The sequence below is a fragment of the Paramisgurnus dabryanus genome, chromosome 20 (assembly GCF_030506205.2).
Source record: "Paramisgurnus dabryanus chromosome 20, PD_genome_1.1, whole genome shotgun sequence".
Classification (NCBI taxonomy): Eukaryota; Metazoa; Chordata; class Actinopteri; order Cypriniformes; family Cobitidae; genus Paramisgurnus; species Paramisgurnus dabryanus.
Genome location: NC_133356.1, coordinates 33,714,376 through 33,725,767, shown reverse-complemented (window position 1 = coordinate 33,725,767; position 11,392 = coordinate 33,714,376). Strand labels below are relative to the sequence as shown.

General features: G+C 35.9%; 1 protein-coding gene across 1 annotated transcript; it reads left to right on the top strand.

Annotated features, from left to right (window-relative positions):
- The first annotated feature begins 335 nt into the window (after window positions 1–335).
- LOC135731585 (uncharacterized) lies at window positions 336–9,657 on the top strand. Its single transcript, XM_065249665.2, has 18 exons — window positions 336–420; window positions 1,228–1,462; window positions 1,538–1,652; window positions 1,747–1,836; window positions 2,515–2,910; window positions 3,082–3,186; window positions 3,319–3,551; window positions 3,640–3,818; window positions 4,618–4,711; window positions 4,795–5,030; window positions 5,351–5,465; window positions 6,265–6,382; window positions 6,470–6,561; window positions 6,965–7,082; window positions 7,738–7,839; window positions 7,905–8,078; window positions 8,900–9,076; window positions 9,381–9,657. Exons 2-18 carry the CDS (start codon window positions 1,391–1,393, stop codon window positions 9,587–9,589), a joined length of 2,625 nt encoding a protein of 874 aa, XP_065105737.1. The 5' UTR covers window positions 336–420; window positions 1,228–1,390; the 3' UTR covers window positions 9,590–9,657.
- Window positions 9,658–11,392: the final 1,735 nt, after the last annotated feature.

Sequence of the window (11,392 nt, the reverse complement as noted above, 5' to 3'; positions counted from 1 at the left end):
TAATTAAAAGTTATATATGTTTTTATGATGTTTTTAAATATCTTGGAAAGAAATCAGCCACATCAATAACTCTTATCACATCAAATGATTAATTAAATTATAAACCTTTTGTAAGAAAAAAAGATTAAAAAAAACTAATAAAAACGGATACAGTTTAACGTTATATCATATAATTATTTGTAACGTATTGAAAATATAATATATAATATAATTATACATTTTACATTTGCGGCGCTGAATATATATATTCAGCGCCGCAAATGTATTTATATTATATATTATATTTTAATTATTCCAAGTTGCGCTGAATGAAAATAAATAATAAAAATAAATAATTAAACGAACCAAGAGGAAGTTGAAGGAAACGACGACGAAGAAGAAGAAGGCAGGCGTGGCTAGGTGTTTTCCTGACGGACGAAGGTAAAATGTCTGTGTTGTTTTTTAAAATATGTATTTGTAGTCGTGTTGATAGTTTGCAATTCATGTGGAGCTAAGCAAGTGCATCTTGGCGTTTTAATTACAAGTCTGTTGAGAATAACATTTTACCCATTAAGAAGCTAGCCCGTTATTACTTTGCTACCTACAGTAACGTTATCTTGCAGGTGCTGCTAACTAAGCTACCTCAGATGCAAAATCCGGCTTCTTAATTAACTAGCAAAACACGATTCTTTATGGTGCTTACCCTAACTTATACGGTTAATTTATAACTAAAATAAAGTTTGAATTATTCATATGTAACGTTACCGAGTTCTATGTCGTGTAACGTTACTGCAATGTCTGTCATATTGCCACAATAAATTTCAGTATCCCGAAGGTGTTTTCAGCATATATAATAATATTATCAGGGCATAACAGTTTAACAGCTTTCTAAATGATTTAAATTCAGGGTATCAATTCAACCTGGAATATTACATTTTAAAGAATTAAAACATCACAGATGAATTAATTACAAAATCAGGTTCATTATTATAGCCTATTTTAGACTATAGTCAAAGACAATAAATAATATTCATTAGTAAATTCAGATTTACAGGCACAGTTTGGCATGGACCAGTATGTGTAGTTGTTTTGATTGGTGCACTTGGAGCTTGTGTAGACACTCTGCTTATTCCCCTTTGACCCTGTTTAATTCCCGTTTTAGTCATTTACTTTGTATATATCTAAATGTAACTTTCAGAAACAAGTTGAATGATAGTATAACTAATCATCTCATCTCTTTGTTTTCAGGTTTTTGTACCCATCCTTTATCAGTGAAATATTTTACAAATCAAACGGTTCTTTTAAGAGCCTCTCTCTCTGTTTCTCTCCTTTTTCTTGTGTTTATCTCTCTCCCTATTTGTATTTCTTCATACCTTTATCCTTTCGTTATTTATCTTTAAAAAATCGGCAAATGGCATCTGAGGCATTCAGACAATGGCTGGAAGCAGCAAAAACCTTGGCAGATGAGTTTGAAACCACAAATGTAATACTTTTCATACATTATTTTCCTAAGAAAATAGCTCTCCTTATGTCTCCCTCATTTAGTTTTTACTTTCAGACCAAAAAGAAAAGAAAGCAAAAGGGACCTAAAGTCTCCAATGTTTCCTGGAGGAAGAGAGACCAGCATGGGAACATCCTACCACAACGTGTTAGGATTATGAAGAATCGATCTGGTCAGTAAATTGTACAGGCATGCTGTTGTCTACAAGTGTTTATGCTTCTGGTCAGAAGTAATGTTTTCTATAGCATTGTATTTTGTGTTTGCAGTGAAACCCTCTGGCACTAAGGTTTCAGAAGTTGAGGAGCTCTCTGAAGTTGAGGAGGTGAATGAAATTCAACAGGAGGTCCCAAATCTTGGTAAGCATATTGAATTGAAAGCCTAAATAATATCAGCCTTAATATTTAAATGTAAAAACTTCAAAATTAGGAAAGTGTCAAAATGTATGTAGTGACCATTTCCGTAATGCACATGAAGTGATAAAGCCAAATAAGAAATTGCAGTAAAACTTTACTATAAGTTTCATTACTTAAACTAGAACTAACCATGTGCAATACATTTGTTACTGTGCGTTTACACCGGCGAGAGCGTCAAAAAAAGCTCCGGCTGCCCTGTCAACGACGCTATAGAAAAACTGTGGACGCTCTGATGCTCGAATGCATTCTCTGGAATCCTCTCAAGCAGAGGTTGCTGCCGAACGTTTCCGCCTTCCGATTTGTTGCCGCCAAACCGTGTCATAGCTCATTACCATAAAGTTGAGCTGATTTCAACTCTCCTTGATGCTCACCCTGTACATGACACGCCGTGCCGGAGCTCGTCGCCACTCTCATTAAAAAATGAATGACTTCTGGCCACTTTGATGCTTTCGCCTGTGCGGTGTGAACGCACAGTTTCTGTATACACTAATGTTTTCTTAACATTAGCTTATGAAAATACAGTTGTTCTTTGTTTGTTCATGTTAGTTCACAGTGCATTGATGAACCTTTTTTATCTTATTATTATCATTATTATTAGTATCTTTTTTATTATTAATTTAGATCAACATCTTCAGAGACTAAAAGACCTGGTAAATTCAGTCACTGTCACTGCATCGGTGGAAGAAGACACAACCACCATGTCTGCGTGGACAAAAAGACAGGCTATCTCTGAAAAAAAATTCAAGGCTGCGATGCCAGAAATTTTAAATTGCATGTTGACTGCAGAGACTGTAAACCAGCATTGCTGTCAACAATGCAAGATGACTGATGCTGTTGTCCGGTGCTTGGACTGTGTTCCCTCGGGAATTCAGTTTTTCTGTTCCACATGCGACACAGAGATCCACAGAAAAAATGTTTTGCATAACAGAGAAGTTATGTTTGATGGGTTTTTCAATCCTATTCCACCAACATCCTTTGTGGTGGTTTGTGGTGACCAGTATCACCTCAATGAACAAGGTATGTTCAGATATTTTAGTATGTCCTCTTACCGTGTTTTCATAATGTTCACTTCATGTACAGTGGTACTATAAAAGCTCTGTCTGCTGTTTCCTTTATCTGTTTTTTTATTTGTTTAGTAAATGTGTAGACATTACTGATATTACTTTCTAAAAATGTGATTTACTGCAGTGTGTATGCTTCCAATTCTTCCGCCACTGCAAATCTGCTCCTGCGGTCCAAACCAAGACCTCATAATCACCCCAGGAAAGCAGACTGTCTTGGTGACAATCAATGGTATGTCTTTTCACTTCCTTCTACATTTTATATCCCACTAGATGAAGTTAAGCATAATAATTGATTACTATTATTGTGTTGTCCTGTGCTGTACAAATACTGGTCAAATGGTTAACACATGTTTGTTTTAAGGTCCATACAACCTGTGCCTGCCTAGTGTATGCTGTCCACTGTGTTCTACTAAATGGACTCCTGGAATTGGTGACTTGCTTAAATTTAGATATTGGCCAGCAACCACCAGCTGCCAAATGCTGTTTAAGTTTGATGTGTTCACATCATTCGAGCAGATGAAGTTAGCTAGCCCATCCTTATCCCAACAAGCATTCCTCAAAATGCTTGAGCATCGATCTCTTTCCACTGGTCGGGTAAGGGCTGTTTTCATTTAGAATGTTTCTTAAATTTCAGACTTTAAAATCTTTTATTAACCAAAACTGTTCCATTTTTTTTTTCCAGATGGGTAGTATTTGTGGCAATACGTTTAATAGAGTTTTTCGGGAGTTTGCCTTCTGCAGTTATAAAAAGGAAGATCTGTGCTTGATGGAGCCTTTTAAATGCCCAGCATGCACACCAGACATGCTGGCTATATCTGCAGACGGCAATAGAAAACATTACAGATTCAAGAAATCCAAAGGGTCAGTGGAATTTTTTATTATCGTTTACAATTTAGATATAGGATGGCACACTTGTGCACTTTTTTAGTCTTTTTTAGTCTTTTGGTTTAGCCAAGAAATACAGTGACAGACTGTCCATGCGGCAACTCACGGCTCTAGACCCCCCATGCCATGACCCTCTAAAGAAAAACAAGTATAGCTATTGGTTGGATGGACTTGATAGTTATTTATAGAGAAACTATGCTGCATCTTATTGCTATAACATGTAAGTTTCTACATACATACAATTTCAGTCATGTCCTGGCATATGAACATATTTCTTTAATATAAAAATGTTGGCTCTTAGCATCATAAAAACAATTTTGAGTTTGTTGGTAAAAAAATGATAAAAGTACACTTATATTTAAAGTTCAGAAATAACAAAATGTGTAAATTGCATGATTGCTTGCTTAATATTCAAATAATTTGTATCCAAATTGGTACATTTTAAAAACTGTTTGCTTGTAACATTAGAGTTCTATGACAATAATATTGTACATTGTTTAATAACTTTTGTCTCCCTTCTGTAGCCTTAAGACATATACTAAAACTTTAACAATGTTATTTATTTTTGTACTTGATACAGTATGTTTTTAACTTCTTGCACAAGTTCATGCCATAGGACAAATTAAAGCTGATACCCTAAACACAGTGTTCAGATCAAATTAATACTGATTAAAATGCGTGGCACGTTTCTGGTTAAATTTCATATTAATTAAGGTAAATGCAACATTTATGATTATTTAATTGTGTTGTTGATGAAAATTTTCTTATTTAACAGGACAGACGAACCACCTCTTTTTGATGGACTGTTCATCGCACAAGATGCCAAAGTATCTGCCTTTGTTGAGCAAATAAGAAGCCAGATGTGTAGTGTAAGGATTTATTCAACTCTATTAACCTTAGCTTTTAAAAACTTGTCCTGGTATTACATGTACCATATTGTTTTTACTTTCAGAGGACAGGTCATGATGTCTGTGGGCCAGCAACATTTACAGCAGGCAGAGAAACATCACAGAAATCCCGGGCCAAGGTGGATGAAGAGGGCCTTGAAATAGCGGTGTGCAGACATGGAATCTTGCTGCAAGGCTTGAATCACTATCGTGGTGAAATATATGCCTACCCAATGTTCCTGCAGAAGGAACTGGCACAAGCTGCAAATGTGACATTCTTCTGTATGGACATTGCTTGCAGGTAGATAGCCATTGCCAAATGACAACTAATGTCTTACAGTTTGTAATCTATGCCATGCATGAGAAAAACACCATGTCTAGCTAAAAAGAACACATTTAATATATTATGGACTTAATATAAGGTTAATATGGGTACAGTTTTATCAGTTTACATCTACCACAGATTTTCTTGCAGATATAATGCAATATTACTATTCATATGACTACATGGTGTTCATGATTGTTTACAGGAATTGTACATAGGTAGTAACATTGGTCCTGGTTTGTCTCCTTACCATTTTTGCCACGCACCTCATAAACTAAGCGTTTTTCCCATTACAGGTATTGGCCTTATTTGGAAAAGATGGCAGAGAAGTTGCCTGAGCTCCAACCACTAACCATGATGAAGCCTTTCCTCTCCGTAATGCATGCTAAGGCCCACACTGGCAAATGTGAGGTACAGTGTACAGAGTTAAGTTTATGTCACAATGGACCTGTTTCACAGACAAGGCTTAGACAAAGCCACGATTAGGCCTTAGTTCAATTAGGATAATTAAGTTACACTATAAATGTACACTAGAAAAGTAAAAACATTACTGGTGTACATCTTGAGACAAAACAATGACTCTGACATGTTTTAAGATATGTCAGCGCAAGTTACTTTCCATTAAAACCACTCAAACATGCATTTTAGTCTGAGACTAGCTTAAGCCTTGTCTGTGGAACTGGGGAAATATGTTTCAGGAGCATATCCTTACGGCATCAGAAAAACATTTGCTGGATTTCTATGTCTTTCAATATGCATGTTTCAGAAAAGGTTATGCACATTAGTGATATACTTGCAGTGGTTGCCAAACCTGTCCTGGATGACCCCCAGCTCTGCATTTTGTACAGTATGTCTCCCTTTTCTGACACACCCAGTTCAGGTCCAATTCAAGTCTCTACTAATGAGCTGATGAGTTAAATCAAGTGTGTCATATCAGTGAGACATCCTCAAGGATAAGTTTAAAATAACTTATTTAGTGTGCGTTTTGGGTAATATACACACAACACTGATGAACTTTTAAAACATTATTAACATTACAGTTAAAATTGTAATTGCACAACTGCTGTTATGAAAGCTTTGCTTTCATGATAATTCTACCTAAGATCATTAAAATAATAAAATTTGCTAATGGCACCAAATTCATTGAGGATACACCAACTAATAAATAAGATTTTAATGACAAATGTCTTGATCTTATGTTTTGGAGCAGGTTAGGTGGGGTGGTAGAAGCCAAGATGGTGCAGGAAATACTGTCGGTGAAGAGGTGGAACAGGTCAATAGTTTCCTTTCAAGGGCAGCTCTTACTACAAAGTACATGACCAAGTCAGGTTGGTTAAAAAAGAAATAACCCTTGTGTTGGACACATAATACTAGATTGTACAATTAATTTGTTCTTATCTGTTTTGTTTTAAAAGGCAGAGCAGATATGATAACTGTGCTTGCCATGGCATGGAACAATAGGAAGGTGGAGAGTCTTCACAAGACACTGGCAAAAAGATTTGTCAAAGTAAGAAGGCTACACTGTATGTTTTAGGTCCTGAGGTGTTTTCTGGGCCCTGGAGGTGTTTTGACATAAATTTGTATTACATGGTCTACAGACGTTAAACTGGTGTCGATTAACTACAAATATTAACTTCACATTTTTTATAGTACAAAGATGTTTCAAAAATATGTCAAAAGACAGTAGGTACTTGATGCAGTAAATCAATTTTGACTATAGATGTTGTTTGTCATTTACTTAAAGCACCATGATCAAGGAAGTGATTCTTCTAGGGCAAGGCTCAGCCATTGCATTCTAGCTGTGCTGACCCCTGAGAATTCCCCAAATCTTGACTGCATAATTTTTGGTAGTGTGGGGCCGTGTTCACTAATTTTGTAGTGATACTAGTAATTTTTATTTTTTTAAATAGACTACACAGAGGGCTGAAATGGAAGCAGCCAATCTTGAGAGTCTCAAGCAGGAGTTAAACATCTCTGAGGAGGATGCAGATCGGTGGGTGTGTGAGGTGCAGCAATGGGCAGCAACTGGTATGTCATAATTGCGAGTGTATACAATGGTTCCGTATTTTCCAGACTATAAGTCGCTCTGGGGTCGCATCAATTAAAAATGCTTCATGAAGACGAAATAACATATATTAGTCGCAGTAGACTATACGTTGCATTTATTTAGAAAATTATTTCACAAAATCCAAGCCGAAGAACAGACATTTAATCTGGAAAGACGAGTTATTCAACTAAACAATAGCAGACAGAACAGCAGGCTAAATCTGTGTCTGTACGTTAAACGTGACATTATCAGTTATTTAGACGATCAACAATAGCATACAGAGCATACCTGAGAGGCTGAATAGGCGATATTAACAGAACAAGCCAGCATGCATCAAGTTCGCAGGCTCGTCATTCCACATCACTAAATTCATTAGATTACATAAATACATGAGCATCATATAGCAGACTATTGCGGCTGTAGACTGTAATGTTGTCTCTTGCCTCTCATATGTCCAAATTAATTCATTCTGACTTACAAGGCGCACCTGACTATAAGACGCAGCACCGGCCAAACTATGGAAAAAAACACTTGTAGTCCGGAAAATATGGTACTTTTTCCATACATTTGGCTACATTTCTGTGGTGATACTATGTTTTCTGTAATGTTTACTTTTGGCTATTTCTGTTTTTCTAGAGAGAGACAGTACTCCCGGTAGCCAGGAAGAGCTCCAGAAAGAAATTGATGAGATCATTTATTCGATCCGAAGAAAGAAGCGTGATCTGTATCGACAGAATGGTATTTGGTACTTTTACTCAGCTTGCTTTTTTTCTTTTTCCTAATCACTTTTTTTAACCTTACAGACAGCAACCAAACAAGGCAGCGCAAACGGAGAAGACTTGGTGAGCTCAAAAAGACACTCCGAGAGAGGATAGTGCAGTACAACACCCTTCCTGGCTGTGAAGACACAATTGACACAGAAGCAGCATGCTGTCTCTCTGATGATTTCATTCTGCCTTGGGAAGCACAAGGAGATGGTTAGTATTGTTGTATTTTTGTGCTTTTTTTAATTCATATAATTCAGTTGATTCAATGAATACCAGTCAGCAATTTAACACTTTTATCCTAACACTAATATTTAATATCCTACATCATGCAATATGTAACACAGCCAACTAGAGCTGTGCAAAAAATCGACTGCGATTATCATGCGCGTGTCATCAGTAAAGCCGGTTCTGTGATTAGAAGTAAATCGGCATCAGCTGCTTTCAGATGGAGCGGCATTTATTACACAGAGCTGTAGTTCACTGAGAAGCTAGGCAAAATCCCATAGATAATCAGAGTCGATTTTCCTCGATTATGAACCCGATTTTGCCTAGCTTCTCAGTGAACTACGGGTCTGTGTAATAAATGCCGCTCCATCTGAAAGCAGCTGATGCCGATTTAATACTAATCACTGAACCGGCTTTACTGATGACACGCGCATGATAATCGCAGTCGATTTTTTGCACAGCCCTACAGCCAACACAGTATGTCTTAAATTAAAAGCACACATCTTGATACTGCTATTAGCATTTCTTTAACTTTATTTGTTAAATTGTAGTGTTTTGCTTCAGTTGTTATCATTTGGGTGTTTTGGCTGCATAATTATATTTATAATTTGGGATGATAGGATATTTTATAGGGCATTATCTAGATTATTACCCTTATACATTTTCCTTGTTGGACAAGTTTATTTATCAATATTATTATCAAGGCACACAAAATTATTAATGAAGAGCACTGTGCTAGGCATAAAGCTGAAAAATTGAATGTGTTTTAATTTTTTTTACCTTCCAATTTTATTTAAACAAAATAGTGGTTAGTCTCCGCTTGAAGAGGCGGCTGTTTGACCAAGTCATGCTGGCCAAGCGCATGGATGAGGAGAAGATAATAATAGTGAAAGAGATGACTCAGCATTATCAACATCTTAAAAATACATTGGACCAACTGGACACCTTCCTTCGGGAGATTAAAGAGGACATCAAGATCCATAGTATGTATTATAAATGTTGTTGCTGTTGTTGTTTTAATAATGTCAAAATATGTTAATGCCTGTAAGCAGGATATTTGTTTCTTGTAAATATTGCTTCAAATCTAAAAGTATTTTTAAATCACCTCTTAAAAAAAGTGTTTAAGTTTTGCTAGCTGTTTTTCTATTTATTTATTCATTTATTGCACATTAATGAACAGTAAAACACCAGAGTTGGGCACTCAAACTGCAGGGCATTTTCCCCACTATATAGTTCCTGAAATGCTGCTTGATTATCAATGTCAGTTTTCTTCACTTTTTACTTTAGATCCACCAAGAGAGCTGACTGAAGAGGGACACAGGGGGCTGCACTGCTGTATCTTACACAAGCGGCACATTCTGCAGCAAAAACTTGCAGCAGTCGCCAGCACCTATGGCAGTGTCAACACAGACCCTTCCTTCTTCATGCTGCAGGAAGATGCTGAAGAGGAGATTGAGGACAACAGCAGCTCAGAATTTTCTGAAGATGAATTTTAAAGAATTTTACATTTTAAAGCCGCAAACATTGGAAGCACTCTTTAAAATTTATTTAAATATTTTTCAGATTTATTAACCAAATAATAAGTAAAAGTCATTCTAAACATGAGCTACTGTGTTTGTTGTTTTTTCTTACACCAACATGTTCTCCTTTTCCTCAAATTTGGATATCAGAAGGCTCTACATTAGCCATGAGCATCTGTCACTATTGTGACAGAGACACAGCTAGCAAAGCCTGCTTACTTTGATCCTTTCATATTTCAGATTTTACATTGGGCAGTATGTTGCAGTATAACTGTTACATATGTTATTTATTGCATATTGAATACATATTTATATTCACATTTTGGTTCTAAAGGTAATATATTTCATATTAATTTGTATAGACATTTAATATTTAATCTTAAGTTTTATATTTTTATTCTTCTAAAGCCAAATTTTCACATGTTACCTACAATAGTGATCATGAAAATACAAAATACTTATGTACTCATTAAGAATTTGTGGAATACAATGTCTTTATATTTTATATATTGTAATAGATCATGGTGCAAAATAACAATATATATGCCCTTAACAATATCAATGTGATCATAGTGCCCTAAATGCTGATACTGAAGGTTATAAAATAATAAACAATGGCATTTTGGTGAGATGTGGCCAAAGCAAGATAATAGTGTTCATAATATATAAAAGTTAATGTAAACACCATTCATATTGCTTTATTTTTTGCACCAAATAATACAACAATTATATACAAATAAAATGCCTGTGAATCCTTGTGTTGCAGTACAACAAATATGTGTACTAGCCTATGTGAAAATTAAACTAGATGTATCATCAGTACTTAGTTTTGTAATTCATAAAACACCTTTGCTAAACATGACACACAATTCTCTATGTAATACAACAATCTAAGAGGAAGTAACTTGATTTCCTTTTTTAAACACAACCAAACAAAATACCACACTAATTCATCAGTGCCTCACGCTTTTCACATGTCCAAGCACTCATTGCTTAGCTTAACACCAACCCATCGTGGCTTTAGAGTAGGCCTAAGATCAAGTTATAGGTTTTGAATGGATGTAAATAATGATTCAGATTTATTTGTCACATACATACAATGCAGTGAAATGTTACAGACGGCTCTGTGCTACTCAACCCAAAACAAAACAGTAACAAACTAGAATAACAATACAATCAGGATATCTGGAGGTTATTGCAGATCCATACATACATACACATGTACACATACACATACATATACCTACGCATACACCTACATACACATACATACATACATATACATACACATGCATATATAGACACATATACATACATATTCACATACATACATACATGTGCATACTTAAAGTGCCTACAAACTACCATTTAGATACCGGACGGCCTACTCAAAGAAACTCTTGCTAAGTCTCTCAGTACTTGCCGCCAGTGTACGGTATCTATGTTTTGAATGTAGCGGAGTGAATAAACCATAGTCAGGGTGGCAATGCAGAGTAAGGTTAGTTGTATAGGGGGGCCAGCTAGAGGATGAGGCAAAAAGGTTTACAAGAAAACCTTAGAAGAACATGAACATTTCATATCAAAGTGTTTTAACATATAAACACACATACTGAGGGTCACTGTTGTACTGTAGGAAAACACATTAAGGTCAGACACACACACAACATACATTCACCTGCTGTCTCTCAGGCTGTGGCACATCCACATGTATCTCACAGCCACTGCTGTCTGTCCGTCTCCTAATATAAAAATTTGTGTTTTACTTCATGGCTGTACATT

Excerpts from the sequence above, each read along its gene's own strand:
- LOC135731585 (XM_065249665.2), top strand. The coding sequence starts at position 1,391 with ATGGCATCTGAGGCATTCAGACAATGGCTGGAAGCAGCAAAAACCTTG. Across the intron at positions 3,819-4,617 it reads AGATTCAAGAAATCCAAAGG|GACAGACGAACCACCTCTTT; the intron begins GTCAGTGGAATT and ends CTTATTTAACAG. Across the intron at positions 9,077-9,380 it reads AGAGGACATCAAGATCCATA|ATCCACCAAGAGAGCTGACT; the intron begins GTATGTATTATA and ends TTTTTACTTTAG.